Source organism: Battus philenor, unplaced genomic scaffold, assembly GCF_028537555.1.
Source record: "Battus philenor isolate CCGP_79_NKW_IND1 unplaced genomic scaffold, ilBatPhil1.0.hap1 SCAF_8, whole genome shotgun sequence".
Lineage (NCBI taxonomy): Eukaryota > Metazoa > Arthropoda > Insecta > Lepidoptera > Papilionidae > Battus > Battus philenor.
This window is the reverse complement of record NW_027181748.1, coordinates 11,293,122-11,318,311: the sequence shown is the minus strand read 5'-3', so window position 1 is coordinate 11,318,311 and position 25,190 is coordinate 11,293,122. Positions and strand designations below refer to the sequence as shown.

At 33.8% G+C, this 25,190-nt stretch overlaps 2 protein-coding genes across 3 annotated transcripts in view; one reads left to right on the top strand and one right to left on the bottom strand.

Annotated features, from left to right (window-relative positions):
• Fancm (FA complementation group M) overlaps positions 1-12,800 on the top strand; it is a 16,246-nt gene extending 3,446 nt beyond the window's left edge. The window contains exons 6-18 of one of the 2 annotated variants that reach the window (XM_068775274.1): positions 1,478-1,602; positions 2,151-2,394; positions 2,689-2,797; positions 3,218-3,319; positions 5,559-5,742; positions 7,113-7,182; positions 7,270-7,473; positions 7,912-8,083; positions 8,270-8,449; positions 8,519-10,389; positions 10,461-10,636; positions 12,020-12,119; positions 12,202-12,800. In XM_068775274.1, the coding sequence (XP_068631375.1) occupies positions 1,478-1,602; positions 2,151-2,394; positions 2,689-2,797; positions 3,218-3,319; positions 5,559-5,742; positions 7,113-7,182; positions 7,270-7,473; positions 7,912-8,083; positions 8,270-8,449; positions 8,519-10,389; positions 10,461-10,636; positions 12,020-12,119; positions 12,202-12,420 (3,756 nt within the window). In that variant the 3' untranslated portion in view covers positions 12,421-12,800. Of the gene's footprint in view, positions 1-1,477; positions 1,603-2,150; positions 2,395-2,688; positions 2,798-3,217; positions 3,320-5,558; positions 5,743-7,112; positions 7,183-7,269; positions 7,474-7,911; positions 8,084-8,266; positions 8,450-8,518; positions 10,390-10,460; positions 10,637-12,019; positions 12,120-12,201 lie in introns of both variants that reach the window. The other variant, XM_068775273.1, reaches the window with a different exon arrangement.
• Positions 12,613-25,190, bottom strand: Cdc5 (cell division cycle protein 21). Its single transcript, XM_068775275.1, has 16 exons — positions 24,986-25,190; positions 24,638-24,903; positions 24,391-24,521; positions 23,862-24,021; positions 22,597-22,765; positions 22,340-22,474; positions 21,936-22,087; positions 20,635-20,793; positions 20,261-20,342; positions 19,582-19,674; positions 18,766-18,937; positions 15,410-15,592; positions 14,508-14,713; positions 14,237-14,399; positions 13,498-13,637; positions 12,613-13,063 (listed from the first exon to the last, which is right to left on the bottom strand). Exons 1-16 carry the CDS (start codon positions 25,028-25,030, stop codon positions 12,923-12,925), a joined length of 2,397 nt encoding a protein of 798 aa, XP_068631376.1. The 5' UTR covers positions 25,031-25,190; the 3' UTR covers positions 12,613-12,922.

Sequence of the window (25,190 nt, the reverse complement as noted above, 5' to 3'; positions counted from 1 at the left end):
GGTAGTGCGCGCCTTATGATCCAGGGCTGAATTCTGATGGAATGTCCCACTTCGTTTTTGAATAAGGTGTTGTTGTGAGGTTTAACTACCGTTTCTAATCCCATATGCACTCCTTTTTCGCAAAAAAGGAATTTTGTAACCCCTTAGTAGGAGACACCCCACCAAACCATCACGTATGCTGGATGATGACATCGCTGAATTTTGGCCACTGCCTCGGAAGCTTCTTTTTTTCGGTGTTTTTCGTCCGCGTATTTGAAGTAACATCTGTTTTGATCTTTCGATCCTCCTTCGTTTTAGTGCCTGATTTAAGGTTTGCACTGTGTATTTCCGGTGAGGCTCTAGACCTAAGTCTTGTTTGATAATGCGAGGAAGTGTCCTCGGTAGGATTCTCATTTCTCTGTAAAGGATTTTCTGTTTCCTTATGAGATTGCGACGAATTCTGGCCTTGACTCCATTAAAGGCTTGGTTTTTTCTGATAGACCGCGGTAGGCCGGATATCTCACGGTCATCAAGAGATGCCTTTGAATGGTACGATACACAAACATTCGGCTAATCCCAAGTAGTTCAATGTATCAAAAATCTCGGCTGGCTCCTTACGTACTTTGTGCAGTGCAATTACTGCAATCCTATTCTCTTTAGTGCACCTCTCCATTTTCAAAACAAATAATTTCTAATCAAAAAGCACACAAGAATGTTAGGAAAAAGTTTATTTTTTAATCGTAGAAGCTAATGTCCAAAATTCAAATTAATGTGTTTTTTTTTAAATGTATGTAAACTGCCAGCAACAGAATTTATGGCTAGATTAGGTATGTACAATGCGCGGCGAAAAATATTGGACATCGACCTTTGTAAAGAGACAATCGGCTAATTTCGACGTCGAAGAGCATTATCTCTGACGCACGAAATACAAACAGTCCGGTATCTATTAGGAGCTGTAAAACAAGTATCATTTACTTCTATTGATAATTATTTTTATTCTTTGTATAAAATAATAATAATTCTAATTCTCAGTTACTTCCATTTCACTACCTTGTTATGTCTCATTTGTTTCGATGTGCCAAATCAATTCCCGGGTAATATACACATTTTCGATTATTGTAATATATTTAGTACTATGTAGTAACATTGATTAAAAAGTACGTGTACATAACTACCCTAATGCAACAGTGAAAAAGTAATACCATTGTTAGTTTAATTTTTATTTTTTCTAGTAGTTTTAATATTTGTATTAAAACTCCCCTTAAGATGCTATTTCATATAAAATATTTCTCTATATTTCATTATTTTAATGTCTCAAAAATGAATTAGCTCATTAACAACCTAGAGAACGAAAAAAGGAAATTATTTATTTTTTGTTGAGTATAGTTAAAAAGGAATTTATAATTTTTCATTCATTCAGCTACTATAATTAGAAAACGAACTGCTTAAGTAGAAACCTAAGTGGGATATATTTGCAACGTAAGTGTAATGTTTTCAGATACTTGATGGTTATGCAAGAAGATTAAAACAATTAAATATACTCCCCCAAAACCTTGGCAATTTGTCCAAAGGTCGGATTGTGATGCTTTACAAGGAATATCAATGCAAAGAAAGAGGTGCTCGGTATGACCATTAACCTTTAATTTCATAAATAGATTATTTTACTTCCAAAGAACACCCCATAATAAATTAAAGATTTTCAATAGCCTTTTAATGCCTTTGTGTTCATTTGTTTCGGTAATAGGAAAACAAGTTTGGATACACATTGTTTAATTTTTTTAAATGCATTTTTTTAGTTCTTGACAATATTGCAAAAGTTTTAAAACTTTATATATATTTATTTACTTCACGTGTTCAACATAAATGCATTGGTTATAGGTGTACAGTACAAGCTTTAAATAATGAATCTAAAGCTCATTTGTCGACAAATAGCTTTCAAGCTTTTACACCTAATTCTAATCATATAAAGTGATCACTCCAAAATACGTTACATTAAAATTTTTTTATTGTAATACAATAGAATTTTGCAAACGGTTTTGCTTACAATATTATCATTGAGTTATTATTTCTGAAATAATTGATGTTTGGATAGAGTGTTCCATATATTAATTCATACAATGGGTGAACCCTTTAAATCTTTTACACATGTAATCAATCATCCTCTATTTCAGTCACCCACAACATAACTACATAATGAAAGACTTCACCCTACTGATATCACTATACCATGGCTTGGAACTGCTGGTGAAGCATGGCTCCCGAGTGTTTCTAAACTTCTTCGATGAACACACGGAAAAGTCGTGGACTCAGTCTGATGACCGACTCATGTCTTTACTCGAAAGGTTGAGAGATGATCTCGGAATAAACCCCTTGTCTCTGGATCGAAGCATATTGCCCGATGGGACTGTACCAGAGGTGATAAATAAATATATATAATTAATAACGTTTATGTCACTTATACCACAATATTGGCTTACGGTGGGCCATAAGAAGGCTAACGATTACCCAGAGAGCAACGGAGGACCGACGGCATAGTTAAAGACGCGGGAAATTGCTGAATGCGTGAGCGCAGTAACGCAGTTATTGTGGTGATTTTTGGGGGGTGGCCATTGCCTTGCAGTGGGCATCTATCGGCTGATATGATGGTGTTGTCATTAATTTATTTCCATTTGTAATCCCATAATAATGAAAGACCTTTTTTATTTAAAGATGCCGAAAAACTTGTCTTTTGGCCATCCAAAATTCTATAAACTGAAGGAAATCATGTTGGGACATTTCCAGAAAGCGAAGGAAGCCGGACAAGATACTAGAGCAATAGGTAAGTTGCTATTTGTAGCTTGTAGCTAAAACAACTTTTTTTTTTGTTTAAACACAAATTGATTTTTAATTATTAATGCATTGACAACTATTATAGAAATTATTTTTACCCCATCCTAAATTATAAAATATATAGTTATAAAAAAGAACTCTAATTACATTTTTCTATGAAAAGGGAATGAAGCAAAATGTGTCTACTTTGATAAAACCAATAAAAAACTACTTGTAGAGCACACTTTATAATTAATAACATTGGTGTGCTTTACCATTATTTATTAAATCCATACCTGGTCAATATCTTTTTAAAAGATGGTTTGTTTAAATAGGTTTTCGTAATATGTAGGTATTATCTATACTTTGACATTGACATGCTTAAAAGTTTCTAATTGAAAAGTAGTTTAATTAATATGTCTGCTTGCAGTGTTTTGCGAGTACCGCGAGAGTGTAAACTTGGTTCACTGCTTGTTACTGCAGTGTCGGCCTCTGATTACTCCGCAGATGTTCGTGGGGCAGGGCGCTTCTGGTGAGCGAACCTTTATACTCACATTTGAGATAAGCGTTGCATAAACGTTATAGATTATATATTATATATTTTCAGTTCTACACGCATTTATACCATAGGCAAAGAGTTTTTCAACAGAAACTTTGTTTTTCGAATGAAAATGAAACAATTTTATTTGTTACAGGTGGATTTGTTATAAGTGTAAAAGCTTTTACATCATTTATTAATCAACCTGTCTATAGTCATCTCTTTGAAACACAGAATATGGCAGACCAACAATTATTTATTTTAATATGCATTAATCCGAATTTTGATAACGCTTTTCCTTACTACATTGTCATTGCGTTATTTAACATATCTGAAACCATTTTATTTGCTCGTAGCCTAATACAGCTTATTCGCTGTCAATTAATGTATTACATCTTATCCAAAAATCAATGGCTTCAGAAATAATAAATAACACAAGGTCTCTGGCCATTTCAAAATTCGGATTACTGAATATTAAAATTAATTATTGTTTACTATGTGTATGTGTGTATGTGCTGCAATGTTTTTACTGCCAGAAGTTATTGGCATTTCACATTCCAATAGTTTCATAGTGATCACTTTGTACAGGATGTTTGGAAAATAAGTGTAAATGTTTTGAAGGGGTGCATATATGGCACATTTGTCAGTAGCCCCTATAGTAGTAAAAAAATAATTCAGTTATGTTAAATAGCATGTCGGGTGGCCAATTACCATTAAAATTTCGGGTAAATTTCTTTATTCTTTTATAGTAAAGTCATTTAGGTCGTTCTATGACATGTGGCGAAGTATACTTGAATATGAATAAATGAAGGACATATTTTGGAAAACTTCTAGGAAGACCTGTAGATCATTATTTTAGCAATCTGGGTAATCATTAAGTGGTCAGTGATAAGTGGTTTAATAATTGTTTGATTGGTTCCTTGGATAAGATATATATTATCAGTATTCTAAATAATCTTGGCGTTACTGAATACCGCTATTGGACAACATGTAATTATAACCATAGTTAAGTTTCAAGTACCACATACTCATAATTACAAAGTTGCATTATAAATGTAACTTTAATCGCTATACATTTCTGTCAGTCAGGTTTGTTTCCACATTAAACAGGAAAATAACGGAGGAAGTGTTGACCTAGTGAGATACGAGACACTCAATAATATAAACATATATAGGGTACACAAATAAAACACCAGTAGTGTAAAAGACTCGACTTTTCCGTTTGCGCTCCGCATTCGGTTGAACTTGCTCTTTTTAAATAAAATTTAACAATTATTGATGTATACATTATTATATCAACCATCTAAATAAATGAACAAACCAAGTTCTAGAAATTTCGATCAAATTATTTAATTTTGTCCTACAATTCAGCAACTTATTTATTGTGGAAAGAAGTTTTATTAACATTATATTTAAACTATACACCGATACCTGACTTTGCGTCGTAGTTATCTTCCAAAACACGACGAAACGACGCAAAGTGAGGTATTGGTATGATAAGATATTAATTGATCTATTAAATGTTAAAACAGCCTTCACATACTAATTTGGCAAATATGCATCCGAATATTTTATATATTTAATTTTAACCCTTTCCACTCCGTTTTTGGTAGAAAGGTTATACCTACAGTTATTTTTGTTTTTCATTCCGTAATTTAAGAGTCAACGTCCAAACTGCGCGACATACGCCACTCTCGCAGATTTCCTAGCTTCCGATGCCCTTAACTAAGTCTTCTGTCTACATTGCGTCTACGACCGAAATTTCTGGAGCGACGACCACTGACTGGCAAAAGTCCATGGTCGTTTCGCCAATCCGTTATTTCGATTGCTTTAGTTTTTCTACGGACCTCGTTGCTGATTCGATCTCAAAGCCATAGACTTCTTCATGGCTTGTTGAGCAACTGAAAGCTTGATAATAACGATTAAAACGACCATGGTTTAGCGAAATCACTGGGAACACTGATTGTAGACATTCGTCTTAAGGCATTGTGCGTTTTTATCCCTTAATACGGAATTATAAAATAGAGAAAATGTTCCGAATGCTACCCAGCCGATTGACCTCTTTCTAAATGTTGAACTTTCCTAGTTAAATCTAGCCTGCAACTGATATTGGGGTGGGCACAATCGATATAGTTACTGTCATTTCCGTGTTAATTTTAAGGCTCGCCAATATATATATATAAAAAGTTTTCAGTTGCCAAAATTTTATTTTTGTTGCACAATATTGAATCAGGCAAGGACGGCAAGACGATGGTGTCACAAAAGCAACAGTTGAGGGTAATGCGCAGCTTCCGCGCCGGCGAGAGCAACACGCTGGTAGCCACATGCGTCGCAGAGGAAGGCCTGGACGTGGGGAACGTGGACCTGATACTGTGCTTCGACATATCTACGCGTTCACCGATACGTCTTGTACAGAGGTTCGCCAGATATACTCAATACTACGCTATTGACGCCAAATTTTTGTTTATCTGACAAGTTGATTCATCGTTATACGTTATATCGTTATACGCAAAAAATTTAAAGCTTTTTTGAAAGGATTTTGAATGCTTTTTTGCCCGGATTTGACCAGTAACTCGCCTAATAGATAGCGACGATGTGATCGAAGATGAAGCACGCAGACTCAATTGGTAACCTATTAACTCTGGCTCAGAAGAGATTGGGGTTATAGCTCTTGGAAAACAGGGAATCCAACAGGTCTTTCAGGCTGTGTGGATCAGAAACGTCGAAACATTTGGTCCGCCTCCAAGGAATCTCCTCACTGTAGTAAGCGGCTTTCCTTCTCATCTTATTTCACGCCGTTTTACCGAATCAAAAGCTTCGAGCTGGTATTTAGGCGAGCTATCCCAAATATGGCTGCAGAATTCCACACATATGCGAGTCTGTGGTTGATACAAATTAAGCAACTGTCCCGGTGTAAAATATCGCCTGACCTTAGTCAAACCAACCCAGCTTTTTATCTGCTGATTTAGCTTTAGACTCAAGGTATCATGCAACCTTATATGGTATGGTTTTTCTCGATAAAATCAATGTTATGAATTTTCAGTAGTCTATCTATAAACACTAATTAAATGCAGGTTATATCAATGTCTTGACATTTAGTAATTCTTTATCATAGCCTATTCGTAAGAATAAATATTAATTTTTAATGTTTTTTTTTTCACGGAAGGTTTCACATCACTCCATGAACCACAAACCTAAGCGATCTAATATGAAGTCCTCCCAATCCAGTAGAATAAATTATGTAAAAACTGAGCCGAGGTTAATGCGGTAGATTTAGAAAGTATTTGCTATAAGAGGTTTAATAAGCTTAGTGAATTTAGCGTGCAGTCACCTCAAATCAGATGAAATTGTATAAGTTAAAGGAATTTTATTTATTTCGATAGAGAACTACATCGTTCCTGTCTAGCCGTTTACAAATTCCTCGGACTAAGGAAGCAGAACAGTGAAAGGCGTTTAGCCTAAACCTTATTTAGTTATTTTAACTAGGGTTGTTATTTTAAATATGATCGTAAGAATTGTTGTATATGCACAGTTTACGTAACGTATAAAGTTTTTATGATTTTATAACTAGCAACGTGTAGGTACAGCGATACCGGTAGTAATTCATTATCATGTTGTCAAACGATAAATGCTCATCGCAAGGCTTAGTACTCTGACAAAGATCGCCACAATGACAAATACTGTAACTGTACATTGGAAAATGATTATTATATTTGTAATTTATAATAGTTATTGTAGTTATTAGTTTTAACATTAAAGTTTAATTAATAGTTTCATTGTCGTATAGATGTGGGCGCACTGGACGAGAACGAGGTGGACAAGTTTATATTTTGGTCACTGAAGGTAGAGAACATCAGGTATAACTAAACATCTAGTTTACTTATCAGAAGATATTAAAGTCAGCTCAATATAATTAATGGTTAATTTTGTCCCTAATAATACAGACTTTATTAGATTGTATGCGGCAAAGAGATGGTCTTAATAAGAAAATACTGCAATCTAAAGAAGTGGAAAACAATTTGTATAAAGAAAACCCGAGGATGGTGCCTCGTGATTTTGTGCCGGCATGTCAGAAAATGTATATAACAGTCGCACAAAAGTCTGACACGAAAAGCAAATCTAATGGCGGTGGCGAAAAAAATAAAAAGGTATACTTTTAATGCAACTTTTGTTGAGATCTGGACAGATGCCATCAAATAAATTATAGTATTTGAAGAAAAACTCGGACTCTCCCAACTGTAGCTCGCGTGGTGTTGAGGAGAATGTGCATTATGGGTTGATGAAATGTGCGAAGAATCCAAGTAAGAGAGAGTCACTGTCAAGGCAATTGAAATTTGGTCTGTACGATGTACAATTGATGACAAAAAAAAAACAATTTTGTCTGAACCAAAGTCTGAAAGGGATAATTGCGCAGTTAGGCGTTTGGTCTCCACAGTGATTGTTGAATAGTTTAATGGTGAACATTACAACAACCAGGATAAAACCCCTAACTAATAAGACTTTAAAAAACTCCCAAACAGTGTTTATTTACATTATTTTTTAGTTTATTTAGTTTATTTTTCATTTACACATTTATATTTCTGCAGGGCCAAAAAGATTTAAGAAGTATGCTTATAGGAAAAGATCTTTGTAAAAATCCCATAAACAAAGAAAGCCGGCACTCGCTTACAAGAGATGAATTTAATGACATTTTTCCAATGGGATTTATAGATAAAGAATCCATACCTAACCCAATAGAATTTTGTTTTTTAAATAAAGGTAATAATCACTTTTTAATTTTAATATTGTTTGTTTTATGATAATGATCGGTAATGTCGTGCCGTAATTATTATATGCTTTGATTAGGTTTACGTATAATAATAGAAACTAACCATCTTCAATTCTCTGTAATAGCTAACTTTTTTGATTAATGGAACAATTACTGTTATTGTTTAAATTCAGAAGCATTTCCAAAAGTCCTCAAATTAAAGCAAAGAGATAAACTGGCATCATGGTTGGAATGGCAACGAACTGTTCAAAAAACTGTAAATATTGGACATTCGAAGGACACCGAAATTCTAACGGAATTATTACAGTACAGTGACGCAAAAAGATGCGAACTCCCGCCAACAACGCAAAATCCTGGTAAGTGCGAAATATTACGGAAATATTAATAACCAAACACCTATTTGAGATATGATATTTTATTTCCAGCGTTTTCCAGTGTTGACATAATAACACAAAAGTCACAATCTCCAATGAAAAGTAAAATTGCAACGAAAAATCAAAAAAAGATTTTTAAATCACCAAGCAAAAAAGACGGTGATATCAGAGCATTGTTTAGCGCTGCTACGAAATCTACTAAAAGTTATACAAAATTATTAAATGACCTAGGAGTTCACGAGGGCGGAAATTTACCCACGCGTTTGATTAATTTACTAGTTGATCTCAGCTTAGATAATGCAAATATTGCGAATGAATGTTACATTTGCCTAAAAGTCTGCAGTTGTTCAGTAATACAAAAAATTCGCGATTTAAATACGAAACCAACGAAAATACCAAAACTGCAAAATAAATTAAACCTACCAGATGTTAGCTTATTAGATGACATTAGCTCTGAAACTATATCAGCGTGTGGAAAATCTGATAGCGGAACTAATAATTACGGGAAAAATATTTCATCCCGTCAAGAAAATATTATTAACAAAGTAAATGAATTCGATTTATTAAAGTTAGACGTACAAAAAAATGCTAACATTACGACCACCAATGTACTAGAAGAAAATTTTGATATTGGCGATATCGATGATATTTTTGCTGAAAGTAGCCCAGAGTTATCACATGTAAAAGAAGTCGATAATCAAGAATGCGTTGAGAAAAATTCGAGTAAACCTAAGGAAGCTTTAGAGTTTTTTGGTTTGGATAGCATTGAAGATATTTTCGCGGATTCCGACGAAAATAATGAAGATAAGTCGCAAGAAGATCAAAATGTGGAAGACATTGATAATAGAAATAATGATTCTCCTATTTTACAACCACTTAGTCCCTCCATTTTGTCAAGTGTGCAGAAGGTACAAACGCCAATATCACCTATTTTATGCAGTCAAGTGAGAAAATATCGTTTAGGTACAAACAAAATTCATACGAAAAGTAATTCCATAATTGATGTCAGTACAGCAACAGCCAATGATGACGTTATAACACCAAGCTATTTAACAAACGCAGTTAACAAAAGCATGTTTACCGTTACTCAGCTTGTAGAAATGATTAATCGATCTGATGCTGAAGTATCGGCTTCAAAACGCAATATTTCCAAAAATGAGAGTGCATGTAATCTGAACGAAAGAAGTCTTTCACCAATACTTTTCACTCAAGCTAACAGAAGAAAAACTACTGTTGAATCTGATAAAGATGTAAATAAAACAGTCGCTTCAGATTTGAACAGGCACAACAGTCTTATCATTCTAGATAGTGATAGTGATTCTGACAATACACTAGAATATAGTGTAGGAGAAGGCATTTATACAGATATAAATGATAATGTTGGGGAAAAATCGAAAGAGATTCCGGAAATAAGCAACAAAAGGAAACTTTCTACAGAAGACGCTGAAGGTTTGATATCATCGCCCTTCTTTTATAAAAAACAAAAGTTAAATAATAGTTTGGATAAACCATTATCATTACAAGAAAGAGTTTTAGCGGCTTTAACTTCTAACGAAATAAACAATGTTAAGCCAAATAATTCCCAAAATCTTTACTTCGCCTTTTCTTTATCGTCACCTATTTGTCCGTCGCAAAAAGAAAATGCTAATGGCAAATTACCTAAAGCCATTCCAAATTGCAATGGTGATGAAAAAGGCAAGACGGACGGTAGTATATCTATGCTTCAAAAATTTAGGCGGGATAAAACTAAAGTAGAAAAACTTGTTATGGACGATGAAGGTAATGTAAAATTACAAACTAAAAGAAGAATTACTTTTTGCGATAGTGACGATGACTTTGAAAATGACGTCAATGGATATTGTAATAAATCTCTACAGATAATCAACTCAAGCCATCGTAAATCAAAGTGTAAAAATCGCAGAGTAAGTAAATGTACACTTTATTTTAATGTTTTTTTTTGCAACAATTAATAAATATTCCAAACATTGTACAGAATAAAAGAAAAAATGAGTTTATCGATGAAGAAGCGGAATTGTCTGAAGATGGATCAAATCTAAGTGCAGATGAGTTGACCGATGAGAGCATCGGTAGCATCGTAGATTTTATTTGTGACGACAATGAAACGCATTCTGAAGCTGATATGCATGCACACTATTTGAGATCAGTAAGGTAAGATTATGAACAGTTAACTTGATTTTAAAGAATTTATTCTCATAAAACTAATGCATATGATATTAACTATATTTAAAACCGGGCGTATGGTACTCTATGGACTGAGACTTGCACACACGATAAGTTTTTTTTTAATATCACGATATATCTTAACATTTCTTCAAATCACCGGGAAGGCTGTAGAACTTTACTTCCTGAAACAACGTAGTGTCCTTTCCGTAGTCTGTTTCTAGCATTAATTATTTATAATTGATGTCTGTTTCTTAAATTATTACTAAGAAGTATTTGTTGTAAAATTTATATTAGAATGAAAGGATCTCAATTATTATATTTTTATTATAATATATGCATATTTGTAAAATTTGCTTAACTTTAATATTTCACATTGTTCATATAATTGTGTAGTTGTTGTGTGGTACCGATCCACATATTTCAATAATACATTCCAGATGCGATTTAATTAATGTATTGTTTATCGTGGGTGGACTTCGTGTGAAATACAGTTTATTTCCATAAATCTCTTAAAATTGATAATTTCGTTATGACGTGATAAATATGTACTTTCCATGTTAGTAGACCCATAATCCGAGGTATTTTTTTTTATTTAAATGTTGTGGTGTCTGATTGATTATAGTGAGTGATATGTGCAATTATATGATTTTGGTGCAAAAATCATAAAGGAAGTTTTAAGTGTTAATTTTTAATAAATTATATTTAAACAATCATTCAGTTTAAGTGCTTTTGTGCACCTGTAATAAGGTCTGGTCTTGAATGAAATGATCAAAATAGAAGAGACATATCATTTTGTTATCATATCTACTTGCTTATATTGTAAGTTAAGAATAGTAATGGTCCAACAACAAATCCTTGAAGAATACCATAGGTTAAATTTTGGGTTGAACTATAGATATGTCAATTATTACAACCTGTCGTCTATAATGCAAGTAGAATGTAAACATATCAAGAGCGGTTTCAGACACTCCCATGGCACTTGATTTTTCTATTAACTTTTTATGGCTTACTGAGTCACAAGCTACTTTCAAATTAATGAACACACCTATTGCCCATTTTATAAATTTCAGCGTTTATTATAGGAATTAAATGAATTAGCTATAAGATTACGCGATTTGGGGCGAAAGCCGTATTGCTGTTTTATGTTTTTGCGTCCACTTGACTCTAAACTTAAAGTTATGATGGCAGACTTCCGTTAACCGTAACGCGTCGATGCGACGCTAGAGCTGTACCGCAATAATGTAGATAAGTTAGCAATAACTAACAGCCACCTCAACCACAATTTAGTTTATCGACATAAAAATAACCTCGCGTATTTATTTAATTCTAACAGTAATGTGGAATACGTAAAATTATATTTAATTTCAGAAGTCCCGTAAAAGGAGTCTTTAAAATACCTCACTTACCAAAGGTGTATGAAAACACTGATGTATTTTCGCAATTCGTGGAAGATGATGCATATGAAATGGTAACCATTTTACTCATATTTTCTGATTTACTATTATTACTATGGATGGTTTAATATAACACAAAATTATATCAAATTCCAGGACAGCTTTTGTGTCGATTCACATGTTGGATTAACACAAGTAAATGAGGAGTCTGAGTTAGATTTAGCAGAAAAATATTTTGAAAACAGAAAAAGAAAAAAGAAAAAGAAAGTTCAAATAGAAAATACGACAGAAAAAGGCGATAGTCCTGTCATCAGACGAAATAATAAAAACCTTAAAAGACAAATACACAGTGACTCTTCAGATGATTGCAGTTAGTGGATTTGTTAAATTCGTGTTTTTGGAAATGTATTTTTAACACAAATAAAACTGTGATATTACGTTACGTATAGCTTTAACGATAATTTCATAGCAAGTTAGCACAAAACAATAAATTTCTCTCTTGGCTTGAATCATGTGTCAAATATTTATGAAAAAAAAAAGGTTTTCTTTGCTATTTATTTAATTTTAATATAACCTAACCAGTTTACAGAAACTATAGCTAAACATTCTGTATTTTTTTCAATATATTGCATTTATTACGTCTTTAATGTGTTAAATATATCCAACAATAACACAAATTGCTCTTTTCTAGTACTGCATTGAATAAACATGTTATACAATTATATTTATATTTAACCAAAAATAAAAAAATAATAATTAGGAAAATCAAATTTAGTTTGCAGCTGAAACATTGGTCTCCTTTATATATAGCGTGCCATAAGTAAATTATTACAATATCTTACCACACTATATACAAATTGTAACTTAATAAAATAAATTATTCTTCAACTGGTTTAGATTCAGTCTCTTTAATTTGCTTGCCCTTTTGAATGTCTTCTAATTCTGATTGGAGTTCTGCATACCTTTTCTGGAGTTGTTTCTCGCGGTCAGTTTGCCGATTTACATCTTCAGTAAGAGACTACAAAAAATTACAATAACACGTAAGCTGACAATACTTGACATTAGAATAAATATGAAATATATTGATGGCTGCATGGACGACTATGACAATTGGTAAAATCATTTTTCAGAAGAAAATAAAACGTGATATCTGTTGATAAGTTTAAAAATACTTATGGGATCATAAAAGGTTTCATTAAGATGAAGGTTATTTGTTTACACAATCGGGCAATATGACATGTATTTCTCTTTATATAATCAGTATTTAAATATGATATCAGGTAAACTATTGCCGTAGCTATTGTAGTAGTCTATGTAGGCATTAATATGACAATCGTTTTAATGATCTTAATACCTATAAATCTAATTATTGCAGTTAAGTGCAAATTTCATTATACATATCAGTTTGAAGCTAAGCACGTCAATTTACGTAATTTCAGCTTGATGACATACCTCTATTCGTCTTGGAATTGCTGCTTTTTCTTGTTCTGCTAAAAATTTGAATGTCGACAACTCCAAATTTGATTGTTCGATTTGATCTTGAAGTTCTTGAAATTGTTTAATAAGCGACGCTGCTCGGCTTTGATAACCACCTTACAAAATATAAACAAACACGCATCTCTTAAATACAATATATTAATATTCGTCATTGTGCTACTTTTTTATGAGTACCATCACATCACAATAATTATTATATTAAAGTCTCGGAAGATAAAACTGTGTCGACCACCCTCTGCTGTCTCTGCTGTGTTTACTAAAATATTGACTGAAAAAAATTTCTAATTCATTTGTAATAAACGGAATCAAATTCCTAAATAAAATTCCGCAAAACATACCATTTATAAAATTTAAAACATATATAAAGTGACGGAAACGACAATATTCAATATAGGAATATTTAAATGCAAAGATTATTTGGCAATGATGTCGCTTGATCATTTTGTTTTCATTAAATGTATTTTTGAGGTTATTATTGTTCATTGATAGTCAGATACAAACCAACAGTGGTTCTTTTCCACAATTATAAGACCGTGCGTAGCGGAGTAGATCCAATGTTAAATAAAGAATAGTTTGTGATCACAAACAGAATATTACCATAGCGTCATAAATTAATAAATCTATCTTCTGCTTTCATATATTATGTGATATCTTCACATTTTTGGAAAGAAAAATTATTATTTAAAAGAATTACCTGTTAAAACTCTCAGTTTTTTCTCCATCTTTGAACATTTCTTTGCTTCTTTTGCCATATGATTTCTGTTTTGTTCCAACCTTTTTTCTGCTGATTCTAACCTGTCTTTTTTGCTAGCTAAATTGGCTCGAGTGTATCTATTTTGACCTGGTAAAAAAAGTACCTGAAAAATAAGTTCGAATCATTAGATAAAAAAATTGTGAATGGTCCAAAAAGGTTTATTCATCACACAATCTCAGAATATAAACAGGCTGTCAATACTACAATATACCTGTGCCAGGCATTCTTCCCACACTTGTGTGTAAGCCTCCATACTCAAGTCTCCATGACCCATTCCAGCTTTCACAACCTCCATCTCCTTTTGTAATAATTGTTTTGCCTTTGTTAACTCATCCATAGTGAATTCTTCGTATGGATGTTGTTCTAGGTAAGCTAAATGTGATGCTTGCATTTGGACTGATCGTTTTTTGTCTGTACCTAAATAAAAGAATTAGTTAATACATGTAACATTTTTTGCATGATTTTTCGCGCGCACTTTTTTTACGCGGTATCGATAAAAATAAAAACACTTTACAAGAATTATTGTTCTAGCGCGAGTCTCTTAAAAAACTTTTTTAATTCTACATAAAGTATGCATTAAAAATTCACCTCAATATTGAGTTTGATGTAGCTGAATATCAAGATTTACAAAAGCAACTTAAGAACCAAAAAAAAGCTCTGTATAACAGACTTTTTAACAACAAAAAAATCAATAAAAGCCATTGAGACATATCTACTGATAATATTTTTGGTTTAGTCGATAATAAATATGTACACCAAGTAGCAAAGGTTAGTTGAAAAAGTTATTTTTATGCATATTTTCAATTGATCGTTTTAATTTTGTATATTTTGATACATAAATCAATTTTATATTATTATTTTTTTTCGTAATACAAATTGTTTCTTTTTAATAAATACTTATGTAATATGAGTTATATGATTACTTTTTGCGAGGTTTTTTTGGTAATATGTTTAGACTTTTTGGACGTTAAATAGTTTTTTGTTTTCAAGTTGAACATATCTCCTTATTTACTCACATGTCTTTTATACAAGATTTTTCCAAAAGTATCTACTGTGTAAAAGAAATTTGTTATGTCTTTGTGCTTGAAGTTTGGTTTGAAGCAGAAAGCAGACCTTGCGGTGGGTCGTGTAGCGCGTCGTAGTGCAGCATGGTGAGCATCTCTGCCTTAAGGAGCTCCTCGGCGTGTTGCAACGAGCTGAGAGCTCCCCCACCACGCAGCACGGCCGCGTTCACGTCGCCGGGCCGTACGCAGCCGCGCTGCACGGCTGTCGACCGCAACGCCAGTGCCGCCGCGCCTGTAACAGTGTTTTTTAATTACCCGCGTGATCACTATTGTACCGCCTCCTAAAAGGCACCCCTAAATATCGCCAGGATGACTGGTCTTGCCCTACCCGCATCCAGCGCCTACTCTCGACCTCAATTATTTCGTCAGTCCACCTTGTGCCTGCCTACCCACACCGCGCCTATCTCGTAGTCGCCACTCAAGACTGGTCATTGTTTGCACAAGCAATTTATCCCAGCCACTACAAATCTAGACAACCAATTCTTCAAGCTATGTCGGTGACTTTAGTTCCTCTGAGCTACCCATTTCTGTTTAGATCTAAATTTTAACCGGGTCAAAATTCTAACAACTCCCTTTAGTCACAGACGAAAATTCATAATATAAGAGTATGCATACAATTTATTTTAAAATATGTAATAATATCCACCAGTGCGTTGAAAGTAAATATAAAGTAAATTTGAACAGAAAAAAGTTCAACTAGAAAATTGTTTGATCATTCATATTTAAAAAATTACACAACTTGCTTTTTTAAAAATTCACGTTTTTGTATTGTGTTGTTATTGTAGGATAGAATGTTACGTTTTTCATTTGGCCAACAATAAAAGCATTGCGATCCTCCTAAAAAGGCAGTTTTAGACACATGCCTGATTCTAAAAATATTTTCTTTTATCATTTATTAACTGTGATAATATTACTTTATTTCAAATGGAATAAATCGTCAATTTACACCAAAATTACACCGCCATTTCGAATGCTGTATATTTCATTTTAAATCTAAACATAGCTCAAATAATACAATCCTATCAAGAATACTTTAAAAAGATAATAGACAACAAAAAGAAGTTGATGATAGATACTGTGACATGTTAAGGAAGGAAAGACAAAGTTACCATAAGACAAACCTTTACTAAATTGCTCAAGTCTACTCAACTACAATTGCTCAAGTCAAAAAATATTTTTGATTAAGACCAAGTCTCGACTTCAAAAGGTCAACAAATCCAACAATCTTGGACCTTCCTTTTCTTACTTTTAAATCTATATGTTAACTATAAATTCATGTATTATGTGTTGTATACGATAAATCTCATTAAAGCCTTTAAAGCACTTTAAGAGTTTTTAGTCAATTGAATTGGTTTGTAGACTCATTTACATGGTTGATATTGTAATATATATATCACGTTCGCAGACGACATCGTGCTGGTCTTCTCGGGGCAGAAGGCTCAGGACATCTCTGGTCGGGCCAATGCGGTTCTCGCCCATGTTCATGAATGGGGAGTCAAAAATAAGCTGAGGTTTGCACCACACAAAACAAAGGTGATGGTGCTAACCAATAAGCTGAAGTATGACTACCCATTACTGAACATGGGAGGTGAGCCGCTTTGCCGGAGTAGGGAGGTCCGGATACTAGGCCTCACAGTTGACGATAGGTTCACGTTCAACACCCATGTGAAGAACATGAGCAAGAGGGCACAGGGCCTCTATCGTCAGCTGTGTAGGGCTGCAAAGGTATCTTGGGGTCTGAACTCGGAGGTGATCAGAACGATGTATCTGGCGGTACTGGAGCCGATAATTTTGTATGCGGCGAGTGTATGAGCGCCGGCGGCTAGGAAGCTGCTGGTCCGCAGGCAGTTGGGCGCGGTCCAGCGGGGCTTCGCACAGAAGATCGCGAGGACCCACAGGACCGCGTCCCTGAACTCGGCCCTCATACTTGCCGGGTTGCTTCCTCTGGACCTTCGGGTCCAAGAAGCAGCCCGCTTATTTGAAATAAAAAAGGGTCATTCCCGGCAAGTGGTATGGGACCGGGACCTGGAGGTACCTGTCAGCTACTTGAGACTACCACACCCGTCTGGTCAAGTTGGTGTGGAGTTCTCCTGCCTGGGGGAAAGTGCGGAGGAAGTCCGACTCCGTTCTGCGTTATGCGGGACGCCGCAGAGTTGCATACTAAGAAACTCAAGTTGGGCAACTTCTGCACTGTATACCAGGCAGAGCTGCTAGCTCTAGCGGAAGCATTAGGGTACGCGGCCAGCGGGTCCACGCAGTCATGCGCCATAATGAGCGACTCGCGGTCCGCCCTTGAAACTGTCGCAAGATCGGACACCCTCCATCCTTTGGCGTTAAGAGTTAAAGAGAATATTATGAAAGCGAGAGAAAATGGGATGAATATAAGACTATACTGGGTGAAAGCGCACGAGGGGATGGAGGGGAATGAGAGGGCGGATCAGTTGGCCAAGGACGCGGCCCTAAAGAGCAAAAGAAGACCTGAATATGAGAGATGCCCCGTTTCGTTCGTCAAGCGACAACTGAGACTGGAGTCGCTCGACGAATTTAACAAGAGGTATATGGAAGAAACGACGGCTTCAGTGACGAGGATATTTTTCCCGGGCGTCACTTCAGCCTACCGCGTGCTCCGCAGTGTCGAGATGGATACGGTCTTGGCCCAGCTCTTCACGGGTCACGAGGGGTTCTCTGAGTACCTTCACAGGTTCAAGCTCAAGGAGGACCCCTCGTGCTTCTGTGAACCGAGCGTGGGCCAGACCGTGGTCCATTTTGTGGCCCACTGTCCGGCGTTCGGAAGACTGCGCACAGATTCCGAATGCCGGATGGGCAAAAAGATAGAAGAGAGGAATATCTCGGCCATCATGCAAGACGAAGGGGAGAGAGTATGCTTCCTCAGCTCCTGCAGGAGGGTGGTAATGAATGCAGTAGGTAAAAATAAATAATGTTGCAAAATAGAATGGTAGGGAAACCTAGAATGTAGTGGTTGAGGATGAATGTATGGCTAATGGAATGAAATGAAATGGGAAAATTGTAGAATGAAAGAAATAGTACGATAGATAAGATGATATGAAAGAGAAGAATGATAATAATAAAAAAAAAGAAATGAATAAATTACTAGAATTAAAAAGTCCCTGTCCCACACGAGAAAGGGGAACAAGAGGTCACCAACAGCGGGGACCATATATAAAATATATATATATATATATATACATCAAACTTTAGTAATTTGGTGGTTTTATTCTAACAAGAGCAACTATTGAGTGTCTGGACGGTTCTCAGCAGATATCAGCAGCATTCCGAGCCGGTGGTAGCTTACAACTTAAAATATATAAAAGAAATTGACAATAAAAAATTGAATTCAATAATGATATCTTAAATTTAAATTCTAGAACATTAAAAATGACTAACGCTTTTCCTCCTGTTCCCTGACCAGCCGCGCGTCTGTGTCCGCCTGGTCTTCAACCGAATCCGTGGTGTTAGTTACCTCTGCGGGCTCATCGCTCTCATCTGGAACGACTATTTCGTAGTCGTTACGAGGAGTCGGTAGCGCCTGGAGTGCCGTGCGCACTGAAGCTTTTAGCTGTAACATCACCAGATAATGAACATAATAAATATTACAACAAATGAGTTTCGTTATAGGTCACGTCATAATAGCTTTTGTTTTAATAAAAAATATAAGTTAATTTAAAAAATCAGAACATTATTTTAGCAAAATAAGCTATAACTAATGATTCAATATTAACCATAACAAATTACAAATACTTACTACAATACCCGGTGATAAATATTACACATCGACTTTTGGAAAGAGACATTCAGACAGCGGGACAGAGATAGTGCTCTATGAAGCCGAAATTAGTCGAATGTCTCTTTCAAAAGGTCGAAGTGCAATATTTATCGCCGGGTACTATACCTATAACTACATGATGAGTTTGTTTAAATTAATAATATTTTCAATTTGTTTTGTTGTTTGACAAGCCATATTGACTACTTTATGATTTATATATTCATACATTCATCAAAAATGGCAAGCGAATTACGATTTTACTAAAATAGCTATCTAAAATAATAGTAAAACAGAATATTTATTGTCTTTAATTAATTTTTAAAAATGTATTACAAGAATCTTAGTGAACAATTCAAATCATAACCACATTAATATAAAACAGTAATTGAGAAGTCATCAACATTTAATTTAAAAAAATATATTATTATTGACTTTACCTGTTTTTGTATTTGATTAGCCAGCTGTGGAGTGTCACCAGGTCCCACATGATCTTCTGGGTTAATGCTTAGCTTATCTCTGAGTGCAGGAGTCTGGTTAATGAACAATATATAAATTTCAAAACATGTGCTAAATTTTACAATAATATTTAAAATCCTGAATTTAAACATTATTTCATAAAATAAAAAATTACAAATTGGAATGGACTAGCGAAGTCAACAGTTGCAAAGCTAGCTGGTAAGGAACATTTGCTTGTTTGTATAATTTATTTAAAATTTATATTTATGTAAAGGTGGACTTTGTCATCAGAACTATTTACCATTTGATCATAAATCATCTCATCAAAATCAAATCAGATCAAAAATTTATAATAAATAGTATAAAGTTGAAAACTATATAAATCAATGAGGTAATGAATCCAATACTTCATTCTTCAGAATTCTAAAAACTTTCTTTATTGCTTACTGATTTATGACAGATATTTGGAAGAATTATTTTAAAATTTTTCCATTTAGAAAAGAATACACCGAAGCTAAAACAAGTGTAAACTACAGCATAGTTCTGAATAGGTACAAGGTTGTTAATATTTATAAAGTTTATTGATGCTTGACAACACTTTGTATGTGTAACCACTACACAGTAATTAAAAATATTAATTAATAAAATACAATTAATTACCGTTAGCCCAGTTGTTGGCCCAGTCTGAACTTGACTGGGAGTATTAAAACTACTAGGTGTAGAAGCTTCACTGCGAGATGATCTGAAATAAATCATTTTACAGTAAATATAATTTGCTAAATATTTTTATAAATTTGTTATCGTGAATTTTGTTTCTACTTGGATATCTCAGTTTTATATTAGTGAAATTTTTACTTGGATTATTAGTTATAAAGTAAACTTTAAGGGGTAAATTCTTTAATAGAGACATTAAGTATCATTCTAGTAATAACTGCAGATGGTGATCTTATTCTGTTAAGTTTGTCATAGAAAAGAAATGGTTGAAACATTACACAAGAATCATGCAAATTTAAAATATATACACAGCTTATTACCGAAATGGCGTAACAAGAAGAGTATTCGGGGTCGCGACGGCCTGTGACTGAGGCAAGGCTCCGGAGAAGTCAGACTCATGGAGTGGTGTATTGAGACCTCCTTTCAGCGGAGTGTCCACATGTGTTAATGCCATTACATTTTGTGCTTCCATTAGGATTCTGAAAAGTTAATATTACAGTTACTGGTAATCATTATATTAGTTTTATTATCTAATTCGAATTCTATATTACAATTGCCTGCCTCAAGGATACATAGGCACTTCTAAAAATATAAAGCAACACTTATAAAAATCATTAAGATATTTTTAATCCACTCATTAGTTTGCGCATGGTAACAGTCAGAACGAAGAACAGAAAATAATTGTAATACTAATAAAATCTTTGCTATAACCACATAAAAACTTAGTTGAGTAAAAAATAGATCAGAGTATTCAAATGAAACTCATATTTATATATTTGTTATGACTAATGTTGTAACAGATACCTTAAAAACTTCTTTATAAATAAAATATGACACCATTGCATCTTAATATAATGACTAATGGCTAATAGCTATGTCAGTTAACCATGAACAATCTAAAATAAGAAGGATATAAAAGATCATTGATTATTGCGGTACCCACACATAGTATGCAACCACATATTTGTAAATAAAACCCCACTGGTTTTTGTGAGTGAATAGGAGTAAAATTAAAGTTTGGTAGTACATAAATATTAATTGCAGTTAATTTTAATGTGTTGTAAAAAGGGCTTAGGCATTTGTGTTATAACATAGGAAGAATCAAATTTAAAAATTATATACATACTAATATATTCTTGTTTATTAAATACAAACTATATAAATATTTTTAAATCAAAAGCAAAGCTATCGAGCAATGGTTATTAACCTTTGTGTTTTCCCAAATATCTTAGTCAATATTTTAATTTTTGAGTACCCTTCCCATGACAATTCCTTAATGACTCCTTAAAATATTATCTTAATTTTGACATATATATACTGATTCCAGAAACAAGTATGTGAAGAAAATTATATTATATTTTTATTGTTTTCAAGAACATAGGTTTTGCGATGAAATTCATAAAAATTATGAATAGGAACCAAACATACTATATGTTGATTTTCATTGATTGCCTCAATTTGTCAGTACTTCTGTCATTAATAATATAATTTACTTGTACTTCCAAAGGGAATGTCACACCTCAGAGGATGCTTGTGTTGCAGGGTAGGATGTACAAAGGTTAACAGGATTAACATTGTTTTAGAGGTGCAACCTTCACTATAGGAGAAACAAAGAGCTCACCGGTCCTGGTGGGCGGGTGTGCGTAACGCGGTGGCGGGTGCAGGCGTGAGTGCATACGTAGCGAGCAAGGCATCAGTGGGGGCACCAGCCGCGCCTGCAGACTCGCGCGCAGCTTCTGAAGCCCTTCCCAGCTTTACCACTTGTTGTAGCTCCTGTTTATTATAAAATATGTAATTAAAGCAATTACTAAAATGATTTTTTGAGACTTAATTTATCTTTGTCTAACATTTACCTTGCATATTTCTAATTCTTCATTTATTATAAAAAAAAATCATTGTCAAGCATAATATTTGTTTCTTTTTATTCATAAACATCAATAGCGAAAAACAGTCCTTCTATATATTTTTTTATAAAAGGTACATTTAGTCAACCTATGTCCATTAGCTTTTTCCGACAAAAATTACCTGATCAGACACTTGTGGTTCAGGAAGCACCAGCTTGCTACGTTTACGTGCGGGCTGATCGCCTTGCAGCATAGCCTGAGGGACGTCATTTTCTTTGCGCTGTTTTAACTTCTGCTTGTCCTTCCGTCGCTCTTTCTAAGAGTGATAAAAAATAAACTTAAAAACAAATTTAACATTTAAAATAGTAATCCAAAATAGTCGAAATATTTATAAAATTAATTAATAATTTCTTTTTAATAATTTTAAAAACTTGTTACCTCTTCTTTTTCTGAATGAAGTTCACCATCTAAATGTTGCTGACGAAGGCGTGAAAAGTCAGGTGCCATTGGGTCTACAACTTCTGTCGAGGTATCATAGAAACCTGCAGCTGGTCTCTTCTCAAAAGGAATTTCGGAGTTGTAGTCGACGCCACGTTTTTTCTTTCGCCTATATTTAAAAAATGTCCATGTAAAATTAAAAGTAATTTAACTCACTCAGTGCTAGTACTATTATCCAACTTAAAAAAAATAACTAAAGACATACTACTGTCATCAAAAGGTAAGATGAAATAGTCATTTAAAATTCGCTGGCATTAGGAAGGCTGGTAATTATTTTCCTAGGTCTGTAGGACTGTTTTTAACACTTGCTAGGCATCTGTTTGTCTAAAGTTGGAATAACATTTTACTAAAACCACTTCGAAGGAAGTTCTATTTCACAAACACGTCAAGTCTTAATTGATACCAAACCACTCAATTTTTTGGAAAAAAGGGATCTAAAACTCAACTAACATCATTCCCCACTGTACTGTTACATCATTCGTCTCTTTGCACTTTCTAACTATTCAGCAATCTCAAAAGGCCAATGCGGGAATGCCATTCTGACACGATTGACGAGATAAAACTGAAATGAAGGTGTAGGAGGCTATACGGGAAAAACACTATACAGGCTGTTTGGAAGCCTGGAAAAAGCATTAGCAAAACTCTCTTTTATTGGATGGGAATTACTTTGAAGGAGATAAAATTGATTTCAATAAATAAATATATAATTTACATCTTATAAACAAATTCACCTTACTTTTTGATGGTAGTATTATTATAGATAGATATATAGATAGACTTATATACTATAAACTTCTATACATATACATGTTCCTTACAAGTTTCATATTGATATACATATTCATATAAAAGGTGTGTATACCTATACAAAAACAATGATTTCAGAAATAACAAATAAGTAAGGAAATATATATTATTTATTGCTGCAGACTTTGGATAAGAAGTTACTGACATAGAATTTCAATCACTAAAATGGGGTGATAGGAAATTAATGTAAATGCTGAAAAATGTGCATTCACCTCTATAAGACTTTTTACAAGTGTAAATAGTTTTGTATTAATCACCATGTATAAAAATAAACCTAGTAGAAAATGTATTTGTGCAATGTAATAAAAAGGTATTAAAACATATTTCATTCAGTACTTTCTCTGTCATTTGAAGTAAAACAATGTTTGTGTGTAGAAGGAAATTATCATAATGAAAACCTCAATGGCACAGAGATACCAGCAGCACTAAGTTCTCTTCTTTTCTGCAGGGCCGCAAGTCTTCTTGCTTCTTCCAACTGCTTCTCTCTGGCCTTTCGTTTTGCTTTTTTCCCCTGAGTATTGGCTAAGCGAGCACGAGCCTCCGATAACATTTCCAACTCTAAAAAATATTAAAGATGTTTCAGCACAAATTTCCTTATTGCTGAATTTCATTCATTAATAATAAAATAAAGTACATAGTTTACAAGAACATCATAAATAATTGAATATGAAGTTTTCAAAATTCAATTAAAATGTATTATGTGTAACAGAATTTGTTTTATTTTAAAATGAAGATATTTAATAATGGAAATGGAATATTTAATGTAATTAATAACAAATATAGCACAGGTAATAGAATTTCAACATTGTAGAGCTGACTATAAAAGATATTCCAATTATGATAGTAAACAATGGTCAACTAGGACTAACTAGAGATTTTGTAGTTATGTTAGCTTTTAAATTTATGTAATGAAAAAAATAAATTTACCATCTTCATCCATATCTTTAGGATCAGGTCTTGCTGGTTTAGTTTCAGGGTTGGGATCTATTTCACCAGGTTTTAATTTGCGTGGATCATCACCCAAGTCCTCCCCTTCTTCTTTCTTTTGTGCTTGATCTCTAAAAGAAATATTTAAATATGTTAAATTTGCATGTTTAGTATGCTGTTATCAATTTTTATACCTTGCAGAGCTAAGCTGATTAATAAGTTCTATATATAGCTATATTAGACTTACAATAGATATTCGTAACGCTCCAAGCATTGTGCAGCCGTTCTTCCAATAATTGGAGCTATAGTTCTCCATTGAGTCGGCATCAGCTTTGCTAAGTGCAGGAGTTTCTCGTCTTCTTCTCTTGACCATTCTGTCTTTTTGATGCTGGGATCTAACCATTCGTACCAACGAGCTTTGCATTGTTTGGCCGATTTTCTGTGCAGTAGAGAAGCTATACGGGACCATTGGTTTTTTCCATATTTCATTACAGCCGCTTTAAGGATTTCATCCTGAAAGAAAATGTTGGAAAATAACAATAAACCTTATAACCATCACTTAAAAAATAGAAAAGTAATGTATATAATGACAAACCTCTGTATTGCGCCAAACGCCGCCTTTTATCATTATACGGGGCATTGTGAATAGTGTGTTTGAGTCTTATTTATAAACAAATTCCTATTTGTTAATCAAATAACACTACAAGATACTTTCATTCCAGTTATAAAGTAAATTATATTCAATAACTTTTAACCAACAAATACAACGAATTGAGTACGCTAAAATGTCACCATTTTAT